The sequence below is a fragment of the Eptatretus burgeri genome, chromosome 2 (assembly GCF_056783735.1).
Source record: "Eptatretus burgeri isolate ZD-2024b chromosome 2, Ebu_testis_v1, whole genome shotgun sequence".
Lineage (NCBI taxonomy): Eukaryota > Metazoa > Chordata > Myxini > Myxiniformes > Myxinidae > Eptatretus > Eptatretus burgeri.
The window spans coordinates 62,598,212-62,622,960 of NC_140962.1; the positions used below are offsets into that span (position 1 = coordinate 62,598,212).

Consider the following 24,749-nt stretch of genomic DNA (forward strand, 5'->3'; position numbering starts at 1 on the left):
TGAGACAAGAAAAAACATCTTGAAGCAAACAAAACGTTCAAATAATTGTTGATCGATCATAATTCCGATTCACTGACAAAGGAAAGAAAAAGATGGTTCTACGTCACCTCACTCGCAGGGTTCCACCTCGTTTTACTTTCTTGAAGCATATTTTATTCTACCAGATTATGCAGGCTTACTATTCCATTGCTCCAGGGATGTACTGTATTCGACTGAAAACACGCCTGTGAAATAGATTTAAAATATTCAAGGTTGATGAGATAAATGCCTAGTGTTGGCTTAGTGGTTCGGGAGGCTGACTTGGGATCTTAAGGTCCTGAGTTCTAGCCCCTGTCGGCCGTTGAATTAACACCAGATGGGGTTGTCTCAACCTGTCATCCTTCTGAGGTTGGTGAAATGAGTACCAGTGTATTCGCAATTGGGGGCATTGCATCAGTGGCACAGCTACACCCTCAGATAATGATGCGACCTGCAGCGTTATTCTGCATATGAAGAAGGAGGAGGAGTTGAGGAGATGCTGTTTCTGGAAGCTGCAGAAGTGCTTGATGTGTCCAACAAGTCTTTGAGGATGATACTTTGTTTTAAAAGACATCAGGTGGGTTTGATAGGATATGATGCAGAAATAGTGTACTTCCTTTGAGCTGTCAAGTTTGGGTTCAATTTCTGACCTGACTATAAACTTTTGGATTGGCATTTTACAATTGGTGCATTGCATCACAAAGTGCTGTCCCTTGGATGGACATTAAGCTGGGTGTTCTGTCTGCTTGCATTAGTTTGTGGAAGTTAAAGATCCCATGGTGTCTTTTGCAACGAGTATGCAGTTATCGCAGGCACCCGAAACAAATTAGAAATTACAGCTACAATTACAGCTGTAAAAAGTACAACTCTCGTGTTGGAACATTATCCATCGCTGACCAATGGTCTCTGGCAAACATGGTGGGGATGAGTAAATAATATTAGGAATGGACAACAATCTGTATTACCGTGCATGTGTGAGTGCATGTGTGTACGTGTTTTTCTTGTGTCAGAAAGAAACATATATCCACCACAAGGTCCTATAGCCAATTTAACATATACAGTACCCTGATAGGCAGGGGTCTGAGGGGCTTTTGATTATTTGTGTGTCAAGAGAGTGTTGGTCAGCACAATTATTGTCAACACAGCAAAGTGAATATAAAAACAATAGTATGCTATCATATTTTATTGTACACACAAATAAAACAATTTAGGTCTAATGTTAAGGAACAAAAATAAATCAATGCTATATTTAGGTCTATAGTAATTTAGTTTTACAATAACTGTGAAATGAAATTCTCGAAGACCTACAACCTTGGCAATGCGCTGTTGATAATGTCTCGCGATGCGTCAATGTCGAGATGAGCATTGTAGCTACAGGTATAAGGCCTTTCAGGAGACTGTACAAGCACTTTGAACTTCTACACATTGGCAGACATTGTACGAGTGGTACATATGTAGATGTATCATTTGGATATACAGCAATGCTTTTTTGTTCCAAAACTATAATGTTCCAGTGATATTAATTGGTATCAAAAGAAGTGGAAATCTTAAATGCATCTCCATGTGTGAATGTTTAAACACCAAGACCCAAATGGTGGTGTTGTTTGATTGTTGCTTAACCATATATACTCGTACAGTACATGCTAATACATTAGAGGTGAACTATTTAAACATGGAAATACAATGTCTTTTAAAACATATTCATCGGAACCCTAGGTAAATCAAAGAAGACAAATCTTATATGAGCCTCGACAATGTATACAAAAAAAATCCACTTATTGTGTTGATTTGATTCACTCTCTATCCTCTTATTCCACTCACACTTGGTGATTATTCAGGTGATATTTTTTCCAAAGTTTACTTTATGTACTGCTGTGTATTATGTATATCTGTGGGAACCAATGTTGATCACAATTAACAATGTACGTTTCATTACATCTGTTTTGATAAAATAACTAATGTGGATGGGTAAAAGTCTCTTCGTGAATTGCGTTGAAGTTTGACAGATGAAACAAGTCAATTTTGTGAAAAAGGAAGTCTGCAGGGGAATACTGCATAACTTTTGTATTACCAGTGACGTGTCTATTGAGAAAAAACGAGGGAAGGGCTATTTGTAGTTGTCTTCCCCCATGTGATAGGTGAAGGGGATTTTTGAGATATCTGATTTCAGACAGGAACACCAAACAAGCCAACCTAACTGGAGGTGAAATGACAATTACAGATGAAGAAATAAGACTTGACATATTACATATTTATCTTGAAGACAGGCAGAGGAGCAATCTAATTAAGAAAAAGGGAATTGAGAAAAAGCGAAGGAAAGGAGAGTGAATGAGGAGGGTGAGGGCATTGCTAATGAGGATAGAAAGGAGGCTCGGGGAGATAAAAGGAAGAAAAGAGAGGATTAATTAATGGGACAAACGACATGTGAAGATGGGAGGCAGGGGTGTGTTTAGACAAAAACTCCACCATTTTGTGCATATGTTAAATATATGTGCTTCCAAATAGATTAATGATAAATTAAGAATACCAATTGATAACGAGATATCTGTAAGATGTGAGGCATTGAGTGGTACTTAAGGGAACTAAATTTAAACTTTAGTTGATGAGTGAAATGTGTAAATGATAGCATGTTATGCAGATGTAAAATATCAAAGGACTTGCTTATTGGGTCCTTGTATATTTTGTAACAAATTTCATATATATGAGAAATGTAAAAATGTAACGGGTAGGGTTATGGAGAGTATATTTCATGTGGGGCACATTGATGGGTTCCACATGATCCCAGGCGTGCGTGCAAATCGGGTGTAGTGCGCCTTCTAATTTCCTTCCCTGATCTGCAGGTCACAGAACAACATCACATTCAATTTTTAAACCATCATATGTCTAAAATGGAGCAACTTATCACAATTACAGTGCCTATAGAAAGACATGACCCCCTTTCAAAATTTTCATCTTTTGTTGCCTTATTACCTGGAATTATATTAAATTTGTACATGTACATATTCAATTTGTACATAAGCATTAAATCAGACTTTTCCACCTTTATTTACACATCGTAACCCATAACTTCCAAGTGAAAAACAAATTATACAAATTTCAGAAAATTAATTAAAAATACAAAACTAGAATATCTTGGTTGGATAAGTGTGCACCCTCCTTATAATACCAATTGTAAGTTAGCTCAGGAGTAACCAATCACCTTCAAAATCACTCACTAAGTTTTGGCCTCCATCTGTGTAAAATAGTAGTGATTCTGATTATTTCAGAATAAAATCACCCGTTCCTGTAAGTTTTCTCTGCTAAGTAGTGCATTTCATGGCAAAGACTCAACAATGAGAACCAAAGAGCTTTCAAAAGTCTTCTTGGATAAATTTGTGGAAAAGCACAGATCAGGGGATGGGTATAAAATGTTTCAAATGCCTTGAATATCCCTTGGAGCACAGTCAAGACAATCATGAAGAAGTGGAAGGCGTACCGTACCACCAAGACCCTGCCTAGATCAGACCATCCCTCCAATCTGGATCACCAAGCATGGAGGAGACTGAGGAGAGAGGCCACCAAGAGGCCAATGGCAACTTTGAAAGAGCTACAGGTCTTAATGGCAATGACTGGTCACTGTGTGCATGTGACAACAATATCCTAAGCACTCCACAAGTCTGACCTGCATGGTAGGGTGACAATAAGGAAGTCATTACTCAAAAAAACCCACCTTGAGTCCTGTTTGAAGTGTACAAAAACACACTTTGGAGATTCTGAAGCCATGTGGCAAAACGTTTTGTGGTCCGACGAGACCAAGACTGAACTTTTTGGCCGAAATGCAAAATGTTACATTTGGTGCAAACCCAACAAAGCACATCACTCAAAAAAGCACCATCCCTATTGTGAAGCATGGTGGTGGCAGCATCATGTTATGGGGATGATTCTCATCAGCAGGAACTGGAGCACTTGACAGGACAGAAGGGAAAATGGATAGAGCAAAATACAGAAATATCTGAGAGGAAAACCTGCTGCCCGCTGCAAGAAACCTGAAGTTTGGATGGAAGTTCACCTCTCAGCATGATAATGATCCGAAGCACACAGCCAAAGCTACACTGGATTGGCTAAGGAACAAAAATATAAATGTCCTTGAGTGGCCCAGTTAGAACCCCAACCAAAATCCAATCGAAAATCAGTGGCATGGCTTAAAGATTGCTGTCCATCAGCACTCCCCACACAACTTGACTGAGCTTGAACAGTTTTGTACAGAAGAATGGGGAATGGGCAAATATTGCCCAGTCAAGGTGTCCAAGGTTGGTAGAGACCTATCTCAACTTATTCAGCTGTAATTGCTGTCAAAGGTGCTTCCACAAAGTATTAACTCAGGGGTGTGGACACTTACCCAACCAAGATATTCTAGTTTTGTATTTTTAATTAATTTTCTGAAATTTGCAGAATTTGATTTTCATTTGGAAGTTGTGGGTTAGGATGTGTAAATAAAGGTGGAAAAAGTCTGATTTAAATCAGTTGAATTTGAGGCGAGACGGCAACAAAAGGTGAACATTTTGAAAGGGGATGTCAACTATCTATAGGCATAATATATTTTTGTATATACATCTTCTTCTTCTTCTTCTTCTTCTTCTTCTTCTTCTTCTTCTTTCGGCTGCTCCCGTTAGTAAAATAAAAGTGATGGATGGGTCGCCACAGCGGATCATCCGTATGATCCGCATCGTGATTTGGCACATGTTTTACGCCGGATGCCCTTCCTGACGCAACCCTGGTTGCCTCTTACGACACAGGGATATATTTTTGTATGTGTGTGTGTATATATATATATATATATATATATATATATATATATATATATATATATATATATATATATATATATATATATATATATATATATATATATATATATATATATATATATATTTGCAGTGGCCTGCAAAAGTATTCACCCCTCGATCAACAATACCACATTTCGATGAATTATGAATTATGTAGAGACAATTTTACCAAATGGACTTTTTTATTCATAACTGAAGAAATCAAACTGTTATAGTTGAAGGAGGATACACATCAAGAGTACGTGCAAAAAACATGTACAAATCAAAATTCACTGGTTGCAAAAGTATTCATCCCCGTTGGTCAGTCAGTCAGTTGGTGGAAGCATCTTTTGCAGAAATGACTCCCATGAGTCTTTTTGGGTAGATGTCTACCAGCTTTGCACAGTGAGATGGTGAAATATTTTTCCATTAATTATGTGAAAATTTCTCTAGTTCTGCCAAGTTTGATGGGGATCGTCGATGGACTGCAATCTCCAAGTCTCGCCAAAAATGTTTATTTGGGTTCAAGTAAGGATTTTGACTGGGCCACTCAAGTACATTCATTTTCTTCTTATTCAGACACTCCATTGTGGCTTTAGCTTTCTGCTTCGGATCATTGTCCTGCTGAATTTGTGAATCTCCGACCCAGTTTCAGATTCATGGCTGACTCAAGTAGGTTTTCATCAAAGATTTTCTTGTACTTTGCACCGTCCATTATCCCTTCTCTCCTGACGTGCTTGCCCGTCGCTCGTGATGAAAAGCAGCCCCACAACATGGTGCTTCCACCACCATGCTTGGCAGTAGGGATGGTGTTGACTGGGTGGCATGCAGTATTTGTCTTGTGCCAGATTTAACACTTTGAAATTAGACCAAAATGTTCAATTATAGTCTTATCTGACCACAAAACCTTTTTCTACATGCCTGCAGCATCATTGAGATGCTTTTTCGCAAACTCCATATGAGTTTTTAGATGCGTCTTTTTCAGAAATGGCTTCTTTTCTTGTCACCTGTCCATAGAGGCTAACTTTGTGAAGGGAATGAGATATTGTTGGTTCATGAACACTGACTGCCATCTCAGACATCGAGCCTTGCAAATCTTTAAAAGTCATTGTTGGATTTACAGTGACATCTCAAAATAGTTTTCTGTTTGCCCGTTTGCTGAGTTTGGATGGGTGACCTGATTTGGGTAGAGTCTTGGTGGTATGATATGTCTTCCACTTCTTAGTGATGGATTTTACTGTACTCAAAGGGATAATGAGTGAATTTAAAATGCTCTTCTAACCCTCTCTGAAACGGTGCTTCTCCACCACTTTATGTCTGAATTCTTTGGAAAGCTTCTTGATCTTCATGTTTGCCTTGTTGGTTGACCAGGTGAGTTGCACTTTAAAACTCCTTAGATAAGTGGGGAGATTAATTTTTAAGTTAAGCCACTCACTACATACAGGTGAAACCTATTCCACTTATTTTGTAACCTTTCACACAAATAATTTGCTCCTGCAGTGGTTTAGGGTTAATTCGGCACAGGGGTTGAATACATAGACAACTGAGAATCATCTGATTTTCTCTGTTAATCTAACTTATTCACATTTCATCTGCATTTTTTATATTTTTTTAGCTTTATCACATTGAAAGACTGCACATATTATACAGTGTCGAGCATTTATATCTGACGGTTTTATTATCCTCATAACTTTTTGGTTTCTAAACCAAATAAAATTTCAATACAACACAGGCACATTTTATTTTAGTTTATAAAATCCATTTTGATTCTTTATATATTAAAAATTACATCAGACAAATGTGCTCCTTTCGAATTCGTGCATTCAAGACGGCAGATCATCATATTGTTCATTACCACTAGCAATGTCTCTTGATCAATAGAGCCGAAGGTTGCAGTGATGTTTGCCTTCAATTCAGCGATCGTTGTTGGATGTTCCTTATAAACTTTGCCCTTCAGAAATCCCCACAGGAAGAAATCTGGTGGAGTTAAATCTGCCAAATCAAAGTGTGCCTCATCTGTCATGAAGACCTTGTTTGTGAAATTGGCATGCTTATTGCATTTTAAAAAAATTAAAAATTTAGAAAAAAAAAATGCTCATTGCATTTAAAGTGCTCCATCAGTAAAAACTTTCAAGTATTATCTGTAAAACAAAGGAAATAATAATTAGTTATGCCAAGACTGTTTCCAGCTAGAAAGATTGAAAAAGAGTCAGATATAAATGCCCCAACCTGTATTAACTTTGATTTGAAAGCATCATGAAATAAGCTCAGGTGGCATCAAAATGTGAAAACTTTGGAGGGGGGGTGGGGGTGAATACTTTTGCAGGCCAGTGCGTGTGTGTGTATGTGTGCGTGTGCGTGTGCATGTGCGTGTGTGGAAATACACAAGGTGTGTTACCCGATCAAGATATTTAGACTTTAGTAAAACATCAATAACATTGTTGTTTACAGCTGTAGCAAAAAATTAACTTGGGAATGCAACATGTAAATGATTGGCCAAATGGCATCCCCATTCCTCGTTTAAGGTCGTACAGAATCATGCCCCCACACTTTACATTCAGTGTAGACCCAGAGAGTATATAATCACCCCAATTAATCCTATCCTGTGGGGTTAGCCACAACTATTGTTGCCCCAAGTCACAGAGAGGGTTTATTAGTGTTCCAAGTGTTTAAACCGACTGTATCGGCCTGACGTTCCACTGGAACTGCTTCGGGCAGGAACTTGTTTCAGGTGCTGACGATAATTCACCTACTTTTCATAAACATTAGCAGAAGTCACCCAGCTGACGGAAGCAGAATAAACGTCACCCAGCTGACGTTAGCAGAAGGGACATCCAGCAGAGCTTACCGTCCATCTGAGGGAGGTCAGAGTCATTGATGCAACATCTTGCCTGTGAAGCACAAATTCAACATTTTATAGTGAGGTGAGGAATCAAACCATTCTCACAGTTAATTATACACTACCTCTGCACCATCCTCTCAACACAGTACATCTTATATTCCATTGATGATAAATATTATAACACCTGCACTGCAGTCAGTACTGCTGGCCACAGTCTGTGCTTCGTTCTCAGGAGGTTTGTACAAACACCAGACAACAGTCTGTCCCACACCAGTCATTTGCTTGAGGAAGAACCCACGACGATCCAGGCGATCAAGAACAATCCTTGGAGGATCAGACACTCTGTATTCGCAGCTGAAAAGAATAAAAGTCTAAAATGAAGTAAAACATTCCATAAAATGAAATAAAACATTACAAAAACTAATATTAGCGAGATTGCACTGAGAGAGAGGCCGCCATCTTTTTCGCTCCGCCATTTTTTTTCGCTCCGCCATCTTTTTCGCTCCGCCATCTTTTTCGCTCCACCATTTTTTTCGCTCCTCATTGCTCTGAGGGTTCATAGACCTTTGTAGTTTTCACCCGACTTTTCAAGGCTTATTAGCAAATTGATGCGCATGTAATTCACCTATTATGTGAAGTAAATAATCGGCTTTGTGGTGAAATGCCTGTATCCGTAATTAATTAGTTGGGAGGCTGGGTAAATTCCCGAGAGATATTTATTATGGACACGTACACTTTAAAAGTTATACTAAATGTACATGTACACTTTCGTGCACTCAACATCACCTCTGAGTTCATGTACATTTTAAAACTGAACAAGGCAACTTTTTTTTCATTTTCATTACAGTGATTAATATTTAAAATCTTTAATTTTAACAATGTCCGTTTGTCAGCGTTTTGTATTTACTGTTTGCTGTTGAGATGTCCAGGGGTCTTCAGTTACCAAGCAGCAAGCTAGTGCTTGCTAAGCCAGCCGTTCTTTATCAACAGTTTCTTATGGAGTGCTTGCTTAAGTGCTTAAGCCATTTTGTGAGCGCTCTCCAGGAAACTTGGGAACTGAACACACCCCAGATTCATTACATGGCAATGAGGATAAACATCCATACCATCACTTATTTCGGCCATCATCATCATCATCATCATCATCATCATCATCATCATCATCATCATCATCATCATCATCGTCATCGTTTTATGGCCGTTTCCGTGCTTGCATGTGTAAGCCATATCGATGAATTAGTCCCTTCGGGGGCAGATTTTGACAAGACACGAGGCAAGTTGGAGGTTGGTAGGAATCTAAAGCAGGTTTTAATTTTAATTATTTATTTTTCCCAAACGTGGTTAAAAACCCTGCAAAAAAGCCTTTGTGGGATGAGGGAGGGAATGATGAGGGAGGATGAAATGAGGATGAAAAATGGATGAGGAAGGATGAAAAAAGGATGAGGAAGGATGAAAAAAGGATGAGGAAGGATGAAAAATGCCTTTTTCACACATGTGACACTCATTACTGTACCATAGTGCAGTACTCCTCTTCTATTTGAACAGACTGCTCTCAATTCGATCTTTCCCTCATACTTTGCCGAAAAAAATCCAACTGTTACAGCGTTTCTTCTCTCCATTCTCTTAATTTGCCTTCACTGCATCCATCAAGAAATGTCTTTAATCGTATTTCTGACCTAAAAATTAAAAAAAAAAAACAGTTCCAGTTCTGGGTTTGCAGCAACGGCAGGTTCTCTCAGGGGTTTCTGTTGACTTTCTCAAAGTTAAGTTTCCGGTTGTCATACGTGAAGTTTTAACTGTTTATTTCCTCACGTACATGTTTCTGTGTGTTCCTAGCTCTGTTTTGTTTCAAAAATCGTGCTATTTTGTGAGTTTTCATCGACCTTGTCTTAACTTCCTTGAGGCCTACCCATCCTTACCCTCAAGGTGTACGATCAATTTTATTTGTATTCTCTCCCTATTACCTGCAAATCCTATTTTCCCCACTCTCCCAACGTTCCCCATCCTTCCCAACTAAACACTCTCTTTTTTGTCTTAAATTTAAATGAAAAAAAAACCCCTTTTCTCCCTGCATACCCACGATTCCTGATCATCATCATCATCATCATCATCATCATCATCATCCTCATCCTTCTTATTCTTCTGCTTCTTGTTCTTCCTCCTCCTGCCGGCATACCATCTTTCTTCCACCTGAGGTGACCCTCTCTCACCATTACCTTCACGATTTCTTCCGACATCCTCCCATTCCCAAATCTAACCTAATCTTCAAAAATCCATCAAAAAATAATAATCTTCCTTGTATCCTTTCTATCTATACACTTTCTGTAACCACGTGTCTCTCTCCTCCCATCTTCCTTGTACTTTTCATCGATCTATCAGCTTCACTCTGCGTTTACAGTTCCAAATTCACCAAACACCTCCACGATGTTACTTCAACCTTCCCTTTTCCGAATCTTACGCAATCCTTATTTAAAATAAATAAATGAATCCACTTTTGACTATACACCTCCCGTAACCACGTGCTTCTCCCATAACCACGTGATCTGTTTCCACCCTCGGTGATTACCGATCCAAATTCACCATTCACCTCATGATTTTTTCTACAACCTTCCATTACCTAATCTGATAAACAATCTCTCAAATAATAATAATAATATTGCTAACAATAATAATAATAATAATAATAATAATAATAATGATCTCTTATTATGCTTCATCTTTCTCTGTCACGTGTGGTACTCATTACTGCATCATAATTCACTACTCTTCTTCAATTACAACAGCCTACTCTCAATTCGACCTTTCCTTCACACCTTGCCTAAAAAATCCAACTGTGACAGCGTTTCTTCTCTCCATTCTCTTAATTCGCCTTTATTACATCCATCAAGAAATGTCTTTAATCACATCTCTGACCTAACAATTAAAAAAAAAAAAAAACAGTTTACAATGAATGTTCGCTTTCCATCAACTATTCTTTTTTTTGCAACTTTAGTGCCAACTCACCCCTCTCACCCCTCCCTCTCAAAGCAACCATCACACTCTTTTTCCCTTCAAACTTCCATCTCACCTTTCTCAAAATCTCCCCCCTCACCTTTCTCCCTTAACTCTCCCCACTCACCCTTCTCTGACCATTTACCCCACTCACTCACCCTTCTCAACGTTGCCCCCCCCTTTCATCCACAAAGCTGCCTCCTTCCCCTGCCCTCTCACCTCCATCTCATTACTCCACCTCCTCAAATCCTCCACTGCCTTCTGCATCCTCTCTTGCCCCCCTCTCCCCCAGTACCACAGACCCTTTTTTCCTCCTCATCTTGCTCCCTCCCCAAGCTATTCTGCAATCCCCCACACTCCTTCAACAACTCTCCTTACCTCCCCTCCTCCCTTGTCCGACCCTCCCCCTCCCCTCCCATCCCCTGCACCCAAAGCCTCATCCCCTCCCTCTTCATTAACAGTGTGGACCTCAAATATCCGGGCCTTCACTCAAACCTTACAGATCTTTCCAGACAGGTTGCTACTGACAAGCTTGACATAATCTACCATCCAGAAACTTTCCTCCCTCAAGACGTCTCTAACTCCCAAGTACCTCTCCCTGGTTACTCCCTCCTCCAGTATAACAGACCTGAGCCTCGTCCTGGTGGAGGTGTTGCTCTCTTCATCAAAGACTCCATTCCTCACTCTCCATGCACTGCCCTCACTCCCCCACACCACCAGGAATACCTCTGGCTACGGCTTCCCCACCACTCCCACCTCATGTTTATATGTGCACTGTAACGTCCACCAAATAGTGATGACTCCATTTACACCTCACTATCAGAAAACATGGACCAACTTCCATTTTCTCATCCAAACTCTCTCTTCCTCATATGTGGTGAACTCAACTGTCATCATGCCAGTTGGCTCGGTGTGGGAACCTCTCTCACCTGTCATGACACTTCAGCAAAAGATTTCTGTGACTCATTGGGACTGACTCAATCAGTCAATTTCCTGACCTGGATCTCAACCAATGGTACTCCATCTCTTTTGGATCTGATTTTGACAAATTTCGCTGAAAATATCTGCTGTTCTTCCTCCGATCCAATCGGTTCTTCTGACCACATGCTTATCAAAGTAGACATCTCTCTGGCTGTTATTAGAGAACCCCTCAGCGCCATCGAGTCTGGCATTTCACTCAAGCCAACTGGCAAGGTCTCCAAGCAGCCATCAAACTTACAGACTGGTCTCCTATCTCTACTTTCCTTCACATCAACTCATCCTGGGAATTCTTTCAAACAAACTTGCTCTCCCTCATGCACAGATTTATCCCCTCTCGTCTTCAGTTGTCCTACCCTTCCTCCTGCCCTTGGTTCACTGAAGCTTGTGGCGAGGCAGTTGTCCTGAAAAAAACTTGCCTTTGCCTCATGGAAAGCAAACCCAACTGAGGGTAATCTCAGTTCCTTCTAAAAAGCTCAGAACAAGTGTGTCTACCCTCAGGAGAGCCAGAAACCAACATCTTTCTCAGCTCAAGTCTGAATTCTCAAACCTCTCTCCCTCCTCCAAATCCTAGTGACATCTAATCAAATCTGTTTCTGGTGTATGCTCCCCCTCCATCCCCTCCCTTACCTCAAATGGCCGCACTGCTGATACCGCATGTGAAAAGGCTGAATGCCTCAATTTGGGATTTGCATCGAAATCTTTTGTCCGAATCCCATTGCTTTCTGCACCCACCTTACCCAGTCGCACGCAACTGTCCCTGGACTCTGTGTCCTTTTCTTCTGACAAAGTGGAGAGCTTGCTGTCAAACCTCAACTCAGATTCTGCAAGTGGTCCAGAAGGCATCAGCCCACATGTCCTGAAAACCTGCTCTTCTGGTCTTGCTCACCCTCTCTCTCTTCTATTCACCCTCTCATTTTCTCAAGGTCATTTGACATCTGCTTGGAAATCCGAAACAATACTGCCCTGCACAAAAAAGGTGCTAAAACAGATCTCTGCAAATACAGACCAAATAGCCTTCTCCCAATCATCAGCAAGGTTATGGAATCCATCATCGCTTCAGACATTAAATCCTTCCTCTTCTCCAAAGGCTTGATTTCTGATCATCAATTTGGTTTCAGACCAGGTCACTCTACACTGGATATGCTGCTTCTGCTCTCCCAACAATGGATGGAGGTCCTAAATGCCGGACATGAAATCAGAGCCATATCCCTAGACATAAAGCATGCTTTTGACATGGTCTGGCACCTTGCCCTGCTCATCAAACTCTCTTCCTATGGTATCCAAGGCCATCGCCACTCATGGCCCACAGACTTCCTCTCCTGTTGCAGTCAACGTGTTGCCCGAAATGGAGTTCTCTCATCTCCTCTTCCTGTCCAGGCTGGAGTGTCTCAAGGCACCATTCTGGGCCCTGTTCTTTTTCTGGTCTTCATGAATTATTTCTCCGACTCGCTGGAAAATCATCTTTATCTCTTTGCTGATGACTCCACCCTCTGCCGTACCATCTGTTATCCCTCAGACCAGAAAGCAGCAGCTTCTTTGCTCTCTGCAGATCTGGGTAAAAAAACAAACTGGTCCAGCACGTGGAACATGTCTTTCAATCCTGACAAATCTCACACTCTCACAATGTCTCTCTGATCGGACCATTTGGAAAAACCCCATCCACTTTCTCAACAATCCTCTGGAAGAAGTCCTTTCTTTCAAGCTTCTGGGTCTTTCTGCCATGATCTTTTCTGGGAAAGCCGCATTTCCAACCTCCAAAGCCAGTCGCCGACTGGGAATCCTCCATCGTGCAAAGTCCTTCCTCGACCCACCAGAGCTCCTGATCACATACAAGGCTTTCGTCTGCAGCCTGATGGAGTACTGCTCTCCCATCTGGGCTGTTCCTCCTGCCTCTCACCTTTCTCAGCTTCACGCTGTGAGAACCAAGGCATTTCGGATCATTGGTATCTTCCGCGCTGAGACTGTCTTTGGGCCTCTCACTCTCTCACCCCAGGCAGGTCGGTGATCTTTCTGTCTTCTACCGTCTTCTCTCCAGTCTCGCCCCCCCACCCCCACTGCTCTGTCTGCGATTTGTCCCCACCATATTTCCGCAGGGTGATAAAGGTCTGCCGACAACCCCCTTCTGGTAAACCTACTAAAATCACGAATCACTGCTCACCTTTACTCTTTCATTCCTCTTTTTTTCCCCACCTTTGGAACAAACTCCCTTACACTCTTCAATCCTATTCTTCCCTCCAGTCCTTCAAAACAGCTGTTCACCACCACCTCTTATCGTCCCCCATCCAAATCCTTGATCTTTTCTACCCCCGTTAATGCACCCCAAACCCACCTCCTTCAAATTCCCTGCTTTCCTTCCTGAAAGTCCCTGTAATGTTGATCTTGTATTCCCCATGTTCCCGCCCTATCCCTCTCCCTTCCACAGATCTCCGAATGTCTCTGTTCCCCACTGTTTTGTCTTTCCCACTCCCACCCTTCTTATCTCATGCCCCCTTGATGTGTGCTACGTGTTCGCTCTCATACGTGCCTCAACAAGGTGTACAAAAAAACAAAAAAAAAAAAAAAACTTGGTGGAGGGAAAGGGTGGGATTACAGGTGGCAGCGGAAAGGGTGGGGTGGGAGTTCGGAGGGGGTTGGGGATGGAGGAGGTGGGTGGGAGTCCGGAGGGAGGAGGGTGGGAGTCCAGAGGAACGAGGGTGGGAGTCCCGAGAGAGGATGCAGGAGTAGGTGTGGGATGAGGGAAGGGATGAGGAGGGAGGGGAAAGGCAAAGCTAAGTACCCCTGCTTGTGTAATGTATAAATAAAGGGCCCCTTCGATGCCATTTGATCAGTAAGGTCGACTATTTATGACAGGTAATGTGGGGGTGCAAATAGACAATGCTCAGCATAGGGGGGGGGGTGGAGAGGGAAAGCTTGTGCAGCTGGTCTCTTAACAAGGTTGGATTAATTCGGACCATTAAAATAGTCGTAGATGTCGGAGAAGTGGTGGTGGTGGTAGTAGTTTTATAGTTGTTATTGTGTTGGATTAAAGTGATTGTGCCTCTGGGAGCATTATGTTTGATGAGCTTCCCTAAGGGCAGCGCTCTTGAAAAGTACATGGGCGATTGCAATAAAGCACGAACCCGTGTGCAAATAAGAATCGAAGGACCGTGATCGAACAAACAGCGGTGGTGCTGGACAGCGGGAAGACATAGCCATTTAGAGTAGCTGTCTACAACCACCAAATTTTTTTGACCTTTGACCTCTGCAAAGTCCACATGAATTCTCTGCCACAGTTCTGCAGCCCAAGGCCATAACAAAAGAGGAACAACTTTCGGTGCCAATTGAGCATCCCATGCATTTGCTACCAGTGTGACCACTCCTTGGCTTTTTTCACAAGATCTTGGCTATTCGTTGTTCACCTTGGCATCTTGGTTTTCTATAGGTTTTCTTGGCGTATAGGTTTTCTACTATTATCATCGCTTTTCCGAAACCTTGTGAATTCTTGGCTTTTTTCATTGGCTCACCTTGGCATTTATGAAAATGAGGAGTGGTCACACTGTTTGCTGCATGATCTGTCCCTTTCTTCAATGTCCCCATCTAGCCCTGGCCACCAAACGAACAACCTCATCAAGGCTTTCATTCGACCCACTCCTGGGTGACTTTTGTGGAGTTCACCGAGCATACACGTTTGTAACGGCGAAGGAACTACGACCCGTCGTCCCCACAATAAACATCCGCCATCAACCGACAGCTCATCTCAACATGTAAAGTACGGTTGTCACATTTTATCCGTATAATAACTCGGCCATCCCCGATAAAGTATATTCGTACACTTTTGTGAGTACTGGATCTTTCCCCGTACACTCTACAATTTATTTTGTAGTCACCGGTAATGAGTGCATCATCGTTTTGAAAACAAAGTTTTCTTCCGGATCTACCATGCTTGGATCGTGGATTGGAAATCTACTCAACACGTCAGCATTTTTGTTTTGTCGAGATGTACGGTATTCAATGTCATAGGTGTACCCACTCAACAGCAATGCCCACCGCTGCAATCTAGTGCTACCACCCACCGCTTCATGGAATGGTTCAATAGATCACAGAGAGGTATCAGGTTTGAGGACAAATTGAGAATGAATTTTCCATAGAAGTTCACCATCCCCAACAGTAATTTTAATTCGGACACATTTGTTGGTTTCTCTGCTTTTTGAATTACCTCTACATTGTTTTCTAATGGGTGAATCCCCTCGGCACTCAAACTGTGACCCAAATATTCAAGTCATGCCTCAAAAAAAATTTGACATTTTACACCATTTAGTCGCACATTGTGCTTCTTCAATGGTTGTAAACACCTATTTTAACACCTTCACATGCTGATCTACAGTTTCAGTGGCCACCACTAAGTCATCCATATAGCAATGGACATTTTCTATTCCGAACAGAATTTTGCCCATGGGTGCTTGAAACTGAAATGGTGCTGTTTTTACACCAAAACTGAGACTTTTTAGAGCTCGAAAACCTTTCTGTGTGTTTAGCACTAGAAGTTTAGAGGAATCTTTGTCAAGGAATAATTGATTGAATGCTCCCATTAAATCAAGCTGGGAAAATACTTTTGGCTGTCTGCCATTCTGTGTTATGTTGGCCAACATATCCTGAGTACTTGGTAGTTTGTAATTATCATCCTCAATTGTCTCGTTTAGGGCTTTATAGTCACCACAGACTCTGATTGATTCGGTTTGGAAACATGTACTGCTGGTGAAGACTAATCACTGACTGCTACTGGTTGCAGTAGTTCTGCTTTTATCAGTGTATCATACTCTTTGCCTACTTTGTCTGCCATTGAGTATGGAATTTGGCTTGCCTTCTGGAATACTGGTTTAGTCTTTGGCTTTAATTTCAATGTTGCTGTGTATCCTTTTATCCCTGCACAGGAAGTGGAAAATAGTAATTTGTTCTGATCTAGCAACCTATTGAACTCTTGGGGGGGGGGGGGGCTAATCTTTTGATTCTGGGACCTTGGTTTCAGAGATTTCTGACACTGAGAAAACATTTTCCCAATCTAGTTTGATTTTACTCAACAATCTCTCCCCAATAGGCATGGACGTGTCCCCTGTACCACCACAAGTTCAAACAACACCTCTGGGTTACCGAGGTATTTGACCGGTACCTTTACACAACCCAAAACAGGAACGAATTGATCCATGTAACTACGAAGTTATGTTTGTATCAATCAAAGGATACTGAAACAGATTATTTGTATAAACAGTCTCTGACACCGTCGAGCATGATGCTCCAGTATCCAGATCTATGGTGATATCACAATGTCCTTCAACAACCTTCACCTTGATAGGTTTAACCTTATTGGAAGTCATCACCATTTTGGTACAAACCAAATCTTTCATGGTCTCGTTCCGTGTCTAATTCACTATCACTGTTTGAAACGACGTACTTTGTGGAACTTACAGATTTTAAGCCAAATTTATTCTGTCTTCGATCCTGTTGATTGTTGTTTCCTGGACATACCTTGGAAATGTGTCCCTGTTCATAGCAGGTGTGACAGTTCACATTCCTGAGACGGCAGTTTTATGTGCAATGATTTTCCAGACCGCAACATTGGCACCAGACTCTGGCCACCAGCTTGTTGTGTGCTCCGATTTTCCTCCCATCTTGTATGAAGCTTCTCTTCCCCTGCTTGACTCGGTTTGCCTCCGCTGCACCGTCACTGTTCGCATCCGATGACGTCTGACCCATGTACTCTCAGTTCGCTTTGCTGGCCAACTCTTTCGACAGACATTTCACCCTGGCCTCATCAAATGACAAATCAGCCATGGACAATAAATTAGTCTGAGTGCGAGACAATTTCCGGTGGAATCCCGATACCAGCTTATCGCATAGGGCTTCATTCAGAAAGGTCCCATAATAAGCACGTTGAGGTGAGCTTCTTCGATCGTACTAAGTAGTCGGCCACAGTCTCATTCTCACCCTGGGAAAAGGTCCAAATTTTATTGCGTTCCATCATCATTATCGGTTTTGGCGTGTAATGATCTGTTAAGAACGCCTTCAGCTGAGCGCAAGTTTTCGATTTTGGCATGGCTGGGTAACTCAAGTTCTTCACTAACTTGAACACGTCTGCTCCCACACCAGCCAAAAATTAACTCGTCTGCAGCTCTTCATCAATCCGGTTTGCCACCAAAAATGTGTCACATCTGTTTGTGTAGTCCTTGAACAACTCCACTTTTTCGTCGAAAGGCCCGATATTCCTAAGCACTGCCATGTCTTGAATATGCCTTCCCACATCTAATCACCTTGGAGATCCCAACCTTCGTCACCAGTTTGTTATAAACAGAACAAACGCCTTCACGTCCGTATTTCAGTAAAGGAGCCAGCCCGAGTGAAGGACACAGACACCGTGGAACAATGCCAGAGCAGGACCCGTGTATTATGCGCATGCGCAGCCTCCCCACTATGTCATAGCGTCATTCAATTAAATACTGTATGCCAAAACCGCGCACATAAACTAGCGAATTCACTATCAACCCCCCAAACAGATCTTGCAGCAACTGGCTCATCATAGCCACCTACTCAGAGATGGCACAAAGTGGAATGCACGATATCTGTTGACAACCAACATCCAAGATGAAGAGAACGATGACAACTGCCTCTTCTTTCCACAAAATCTTCACGATGAGGATCAATCTCAGCATCGCAATAATTCAGTTGGGCTACAATCTGGTGAATACAAATCTGGTCGCAATCGGAAGCGTCCTCAAGACTTGAGAGATTACCAGTGTACATAAAGTTAATAATCCATTAATATGGTGCAAACTTCCTCAAAATGAACTTTAAATCTTTGATCACATATAATAGAAAAATGTTGTTCTCAGTTTTGTGTTGAGATTGTGGATCTTGGTGTTTGAAAGGGATAACGGGTAAATTTCAGAATGGTGGAAAATATGTTGTGTCAGATTAAAGTGATTGTGGCTCTGGGGGCATCATGTTAATGAGCTACTCTGAGGGAAGCGCTCTCGAAAAGTACACGGGCGATCGGATTAAAGGCTCGGGAGCACGAACCCATGTGGAGTTTTGGATGTGGTGATTATACCAGTTCACATACAATACATTTGTAGCTAGTAAAGGCCCAGTCACACCTTGACCCAGTCAAGACGTACTCCACTTACTACGACGTATGATAGTGTACTTTAGCGTTCTATTCATGTATACCAAACTTACTCATACCGTATACGACGTGCGCCAGCATTCTAGATGCATTTTTCAGAGGGCGGCATTTGCTGGCAAGATCGCCAAGGTGTGACTGCGATGTTGACACTTCCATTTCTCCGGCGGTTATGATTTGAATCATTGTGCGGCAGCCTTTTAATAGGCTACGCCACGTGATCGTTGGCGATACGTGCAGCACGCTATGCATACGTTAGACTATCGTTGGGCATAGGTTGTGAACGCCGACAACAGGCTAAGCATTCGTTGGTATAAGTTATCTATAAGACAATGAAACGTTCTGTGTCTGTTACTAATATGTTATGCATACGACCAACTCGTTATGAATACGTCCGAATCTTAAAAAAAAACATCAAAAGTTCAGCATGAGCCAGCGTTCTACATACATTTTGATACGTTGCCATTGCTGGCTAAAACGTCAAGGTGTGACTGGGCCTTAACACAAAACTGCAAAAAAAATTTCGTTCCTTGTCATTGTTACATCTACAACTAGAGGGGGAGCACTCGGTAGAGTGCAAAACCTCCGCCGCCAATACTGCTGGGTCACTTAAGTGAACCTGATATCCTATTCATTGTAGGTCAAAGCGGATCAGACTCTACTGAACCGCGATTAAATAAACTAAACTAGATTGACGCGCATGTAGAAATGCCCAAAAAATAAAATCGAAATTTTTTTGAAAAAAAAGTTGCAATTTTTTTTTTCTCGAACAATTTTTTGGGGGTTGTAAATTACTAAAAACATGTAGAAATGCAAAAATAAAATTCAAATATTTTTCAAATAAATTCGAATTTTTTTGGAAAAAAAGTTGCAAAATTTTCTGTTTTTTTTTTTGGACCGAGTCCAAAATCTAATGGCATGATCCTTGGACCATACTTAATCCCCCCACCAAGTTTCGTCGAAATCCGTCCAGGAGTTTTTCCGTAATACTGTTCACAAACAAACAAACAGACAGGGGTGAAAACAGTAACCTCCATCCATCTTCGATGGCGGAGGTTAATAAATATATATATATATATATATATATATATATATATATATATATATATATATATATATATATATATATATATATATATATATATATATATATATTTTTATTTCATTTTATTTTTTTTTTAAACAATACTTGTATCTCAGCATTTGGAAATTAATCTATTAAATAATTTTTAAAAACGTTTATCCGTAAATTTTAAACTCACAAGTTATTCCCAAGAGCGTGGATCTTCGTCGCTCCAAGATAGTCCATTAGTTCAGGGTCAGAAGCTTCATCTCCAACCACGGTGGGACCAGTCTCCTGTTCAGAAACAAGCTCTCCATGTTATTGCAATCTTTCCCTGCAAGTGATGCCTTGATAGAGCGCTTACGTACAAGGACGTATTCAATGACACTACACAGTATTCCTTAAGACACAGGATGAGGCCACTGAACTGGTCAAGCCTGTGCCATATGGTATCCCCTGAGACTTAATCTCAACAGGTTAATACAGCCTTGGTTAATACAGTTGGGGCCTTGGGAGAAAGGGTAGAAGGAGGGAGATAGGAAAGTAGGAAGGAGGGAGTAGAAAGAGGAATGGGGAGAGGAATAATGTGGGTACGGGAAGGAATCGATACACAGTTACAGACATAATGTTCACGACTCTTCACATCACGACGACTTCTTTCACTACAGAATTCATAGAACACGATACCCCACACAGTGTTCATATATATACCTAAATTTTAATAAAATAATAATTTTAACACATTGACTGCCGACTACGAGTATACTCATAGTACTCGGTGTACCACATACAGCCACTCGAGTATTCTCGAATAAAAGACTACGCTATTGTGTTGCAAACAGAATAGCCTGCTGTTCCAGATAACGCAACAAACGATCTTCTGGCAGTTCGGTGAACATAAATATATGTAATAATCATGATCATCATTATCAGTCTCCATGATAAGTATTTCCACTTCATCTGCATCCATACATGCCATTTTGAAGGGTAATGACAATCAGCATAAAAGACAAAATATGTGGTGCTCACGATTCAGCGCACAATCTACCATGAGTAATGATGTATTACCAACATCGATTCAGTGCTAAAATAGTCTGACCAGACAGCTCGTACCTGGCGTACGGAATTGACAATATTATCCCACTGCCTGCTATGAATTTTCTCATAACCTGGATTTCCCCAGCAATGGATAGGAAATTAACTTGGATTAGCTCATAGAAGGGTAAAATTTGAAAATATAGCATATGCATATGTGTACTTGGCCTGCTAATGGGAGTGGTGTATTCTTTAAGAGTTGGCAGTGAACGTGTTAAAGATCAGTTTTTTTTAAATCCGGAAGTTTCGTGCTGTTTCGTGCTGGAAGAAGAGAGTGGAACTTCACTCTCTTCCCACCCACCCCCAAGCCTCCCCTCACCCCTCTCAAAAGCTCCCCCCACACCTTTCTCCCTCATTTCTCCCCTCTCACCCTTCTCCCCAAAATGTCCGCCCTCATCACTGCCCTTCAAATCTCCCCCCTTGTCTCTCCCCTTCAAATCTCCCTCCCCCATTTCCCTTTCTCAAAGTGGCCTCTCACTCTTCCCACCCCCTTAATATTTGTTCCTCCCCCCACCCGCTCCCATCTCCACAATACCTCTACCCAGTGTTATCCTTGGTCCAGTGCTATTTCTGGTTTCCATCAATCTTCTCTCTGACTCTCTGGAAAATTCTCTTTATCTCATTGCTGATGACTCCACAATCTGCTGTACCACCTGTCATCCCTCAGATTGGTAGGCAGCAGCCTCTTCACTCTCTGCAGGCCTGGATAAAATCAGAAGCTGGCCAAACACTTCGAGCGTGTCTTTCAATGCTGACAAATCTCACACTTTCACCAAGTCTCTCCAAAAGGACCGTCTGGATCCCCCCTACTCCCCCCCCCTAATATATACCCCCTCCCCGATCTACTTTTTCAACAAACAATCCTCTTGAAGAGGTCCTTTCATTCAAGCTTTTGGGTCTCACTATCTACCACGATGTTTCTTGGGAAAGCTACATCTCCAAGCTGGCCTCCAAAGTCAGTCGCTGACTGGGCATCCTACGGCATGCAAAGTCCTTCCTTGGCACACCTGAGCTCCTCACCATTTACAAAGCTTTCATCCACAATCTGATGCAGTCCTTCGTCCCCCTCTGGGGTTGTGCTCCTGCATCACACCTAACTTGACTTCACGCTTTGGAAACCAAGGTTTTTAGGATCATTGGTATCTCCCTTGATGAGGCTGAGTCTTAGGGTCTCTCACTCTCTCACCGCTGGCATGTCGGTGGTCTTTCTGTCTTCTACCATCTCCTCTCCAGCCTTGCCCCCCCCCCCTTGCTCTGTCTGTCATCTGTCCCCTTATATCTGCCCAGGTCGCTCAAGGTCCGCCTTCACTCTTTCATTCCTCTTTTTTCCCACCTCTTGAACAAACTCCCTCAATCTCTCCAATCCCACTCCTCCCTCCAGGTCTTCAAAACAGCTGTTCACCACCATCTCTTATCTTCCCCCATCCAAAACCATGATCTGTTCCACCTCCATTAATCCACCCCAAACCTTCCTCCTTCAAATTCCCTGCTTTCCTTCCTGAAAGTCCCTGTAGGATAATTTTGTTTACCTTGTGTACCCCACCCCATCCCTCCCTCTCCCTTCCATAAATATCCGATTGTCTCAGTTCCCCCACTCTTTTGTGCTTCCCTCTCCCACCCATCTTGTTTTCTGCCTTGTTATATGTTTCTGTGTATATTAGCTCTTATACGAGCCTCGACTTGGTTTTCCAAAAAAAAATTAAAAAGTGCTCGCTAGAATGGCGATGAAGAGGGCACTTGAACTGGAATAGAGAATGAGTTATAACAGATTACATTTTTCTCATTATTACCTCTGCCACCGAAGGTGGACGGACGTTACGTTTTCACTCCTATCTGTCGGGTTGTCTGTGAGCAGGATATCTCAAAAGTTGTGGAAGGATTCGGTCTAAACTTGGTGGATGACTTGAGCAGGTGACAAGAACAAGCAGATTAGATTTTGGTTAAGATCCAGATGCAGATCCGGTCGAATATGCGCTCTACTGAGTCTGTTTCTTGTTTTTCCTCTCTTTTGTATACAAAATTTAGGCTGATGGAAAAATATGGCCTCATCATGTGCATGAGCTGAAAGGAGGAAAACATCACAACCATCTGCGTTAAATGTAATCCAAAAAAAGGAAAACAAGGCTGAAATTTTTGGCTCTGGGATGGCCTCCCTCCACATTTGGATACCTGCTTGATTGAAACCGATTGAAACCAATGAGTTACCCTGCCAGCAAATACCATTCCCTTTTCAGTTTATTTTCCCGAGGTTCATTTGTGTTGTGAGTAAAAACAGTTATACATATCTGCCATTCTAATATATATCCTGAAAAAAAAAAAAAACTAAAACTAGCCTATTTCACTTCACTGCAGGAGGAAGGTCCCACTCAACTCGTTTTGAGCCTTGAGGGATGTTTGGAGAAAATACACCTGGTAAAGAGACATGTGGACCACCCTGTGCATACGATGGCACATCTGGAAACGAACGTTACTTGGCAGCTCGGCACGAATGAACCTGCCTGATGAAGTGATGACATTCCATTAAAAACTGAAGCCGAACCGTGCAGATTTGAGGACGAAATTTAATGCTCAAAGCATTCTCGGAAGAGGCACGCAGATCAAAACTAAAACGGATTCCCGAATTTCTTTACGATTTTGCACATGGAAATTCGTGATGATGAACCCACAAAAAATGATCTCGCTCTCCATGAAGTAATGACCTGACTCTCAAACAACGACTCAACAACAATGATCCCTCCCTTGTTGGGTGGGATGGATAAGGTTTTCAGTTCTTTCGGGAACCTGCGGATCAGGTCTGACGTTCGACTTTAGGCACAGGAATTTGAAATTCGTTCAGGGTGCTCGAGATAGCTCGCCTACCATTCGCAAAAAACACCGTGGGGTCTTTATCGTTTACCAACTAACGCCAGCAGACGAGCCATCTGAGGGACAGAAATCTTTGCGACAAAACATTACGTCTATGAATCACCAATCCGACAGTTTAAAGTCGAGTCAGGAATCGAACCCAGACTGCACAGCTCAAAGATAAATGCAGCACTGTGCACTACATCTCGAAAGCGTTTTGTCGGACTGAACGATATGGACTTCAAAACATCTAATGATCATACTGTAGCATCACTGACCGTACGTATTTGTGTGCTGAGCAGTACATAAGGCATGGCACCCCTTTGTCAAGTTACGTATGGCCCCTCTGAGATCCACAGCAAAGAAGGAATTCCACTGGCACGGCGATCACTCGTTGGTAATTCCCACAAAATTTTCAGAGGACAGCAGCTTGAGGAAGAGAACAACAGCTGTAGAGAGAGAGAGAACAACAGCTACAGGGGAGAGAACAACAGCTACAGAGAGAGAGGACTGCAGCCAGAGGGAGAGAATGGCAGCTAGAAGGAGAGAATAGCAGCGAGAGGAAGAGAATAGCTATAGGGAGAGGATAGCAGCAGGGAGAGACTAGCAACTAGATGGAGAGAATAGCAGTGAAAGGAAGAGAATAGCTCGAGGGAAAGGATAGCAGCAGGAGAGGACAGAGAGAAGAGACAAAAGTAAACAGGTGGAGTGAACTTTGGACCTAGCCGCAGAGTTTGCCATCACACGTGTCTGCTTCTCTAATTGCAGCACCAGAAAAGTTTATTATCCGTGCTGATTGCTCTTACAATGAAGCCTTTGTTCATGGATTTCCCTCTGAAAGTTCTGTACTATATCTGGAATCACTCAAATGTGCCGTTATGGGATGGTTGGTGATCACATCCCCGAAGGGAAATGGAAATTGCTTGATGTTTCCAATCATTCTGCTGTTTCTAACAA

The 24,749-nt window shown here is 42.0% G+C and overlaps 1 protein-coding gene across 2 annotated transcripts; it reads right to left on the minus strand.

Moving 5' to 3' along the window:
- Window positions 1-1,186: 1,186 nt before the first annotated feature.
- Window positions 1,187-24,512, minus strand: GCHFR (GTP cyclohydrolase I feedback regulator). Of its 2 annotated transcripts, none has more exons than XM_085869518.1 (4): window positions 24,071-24,512; window positions 20,053-20,147; window positions 7,850-8,019; window positions 1,187-7,678 (listed from the first exon to the last, which is right to left on the minus strand). In XM_085869518.1, the coding sequence occupies exons 1-4, from the start codon at window positions 24,104-24,106 to the stop codon at window positions 7,668-7,670; spliced, it is 312 nt and encodes a 103-aa protein (XP_085725644.1). In that variant the 5' UTR covers window positions 24,107-24,512; the 3' UTR covers window positions 1,187-7,667. The 2 variants fall into 2 exon arrangements, with proteins under 2 accessions (XP_085725644.1, XP_085725643.1); XM_085869517.1 differs by having other exon boundaries at window positions 1,187-7,714; window positions 24,071-24,509.
- Window positions 24,513-24,749: the final 237 nt, after the last annotated feature.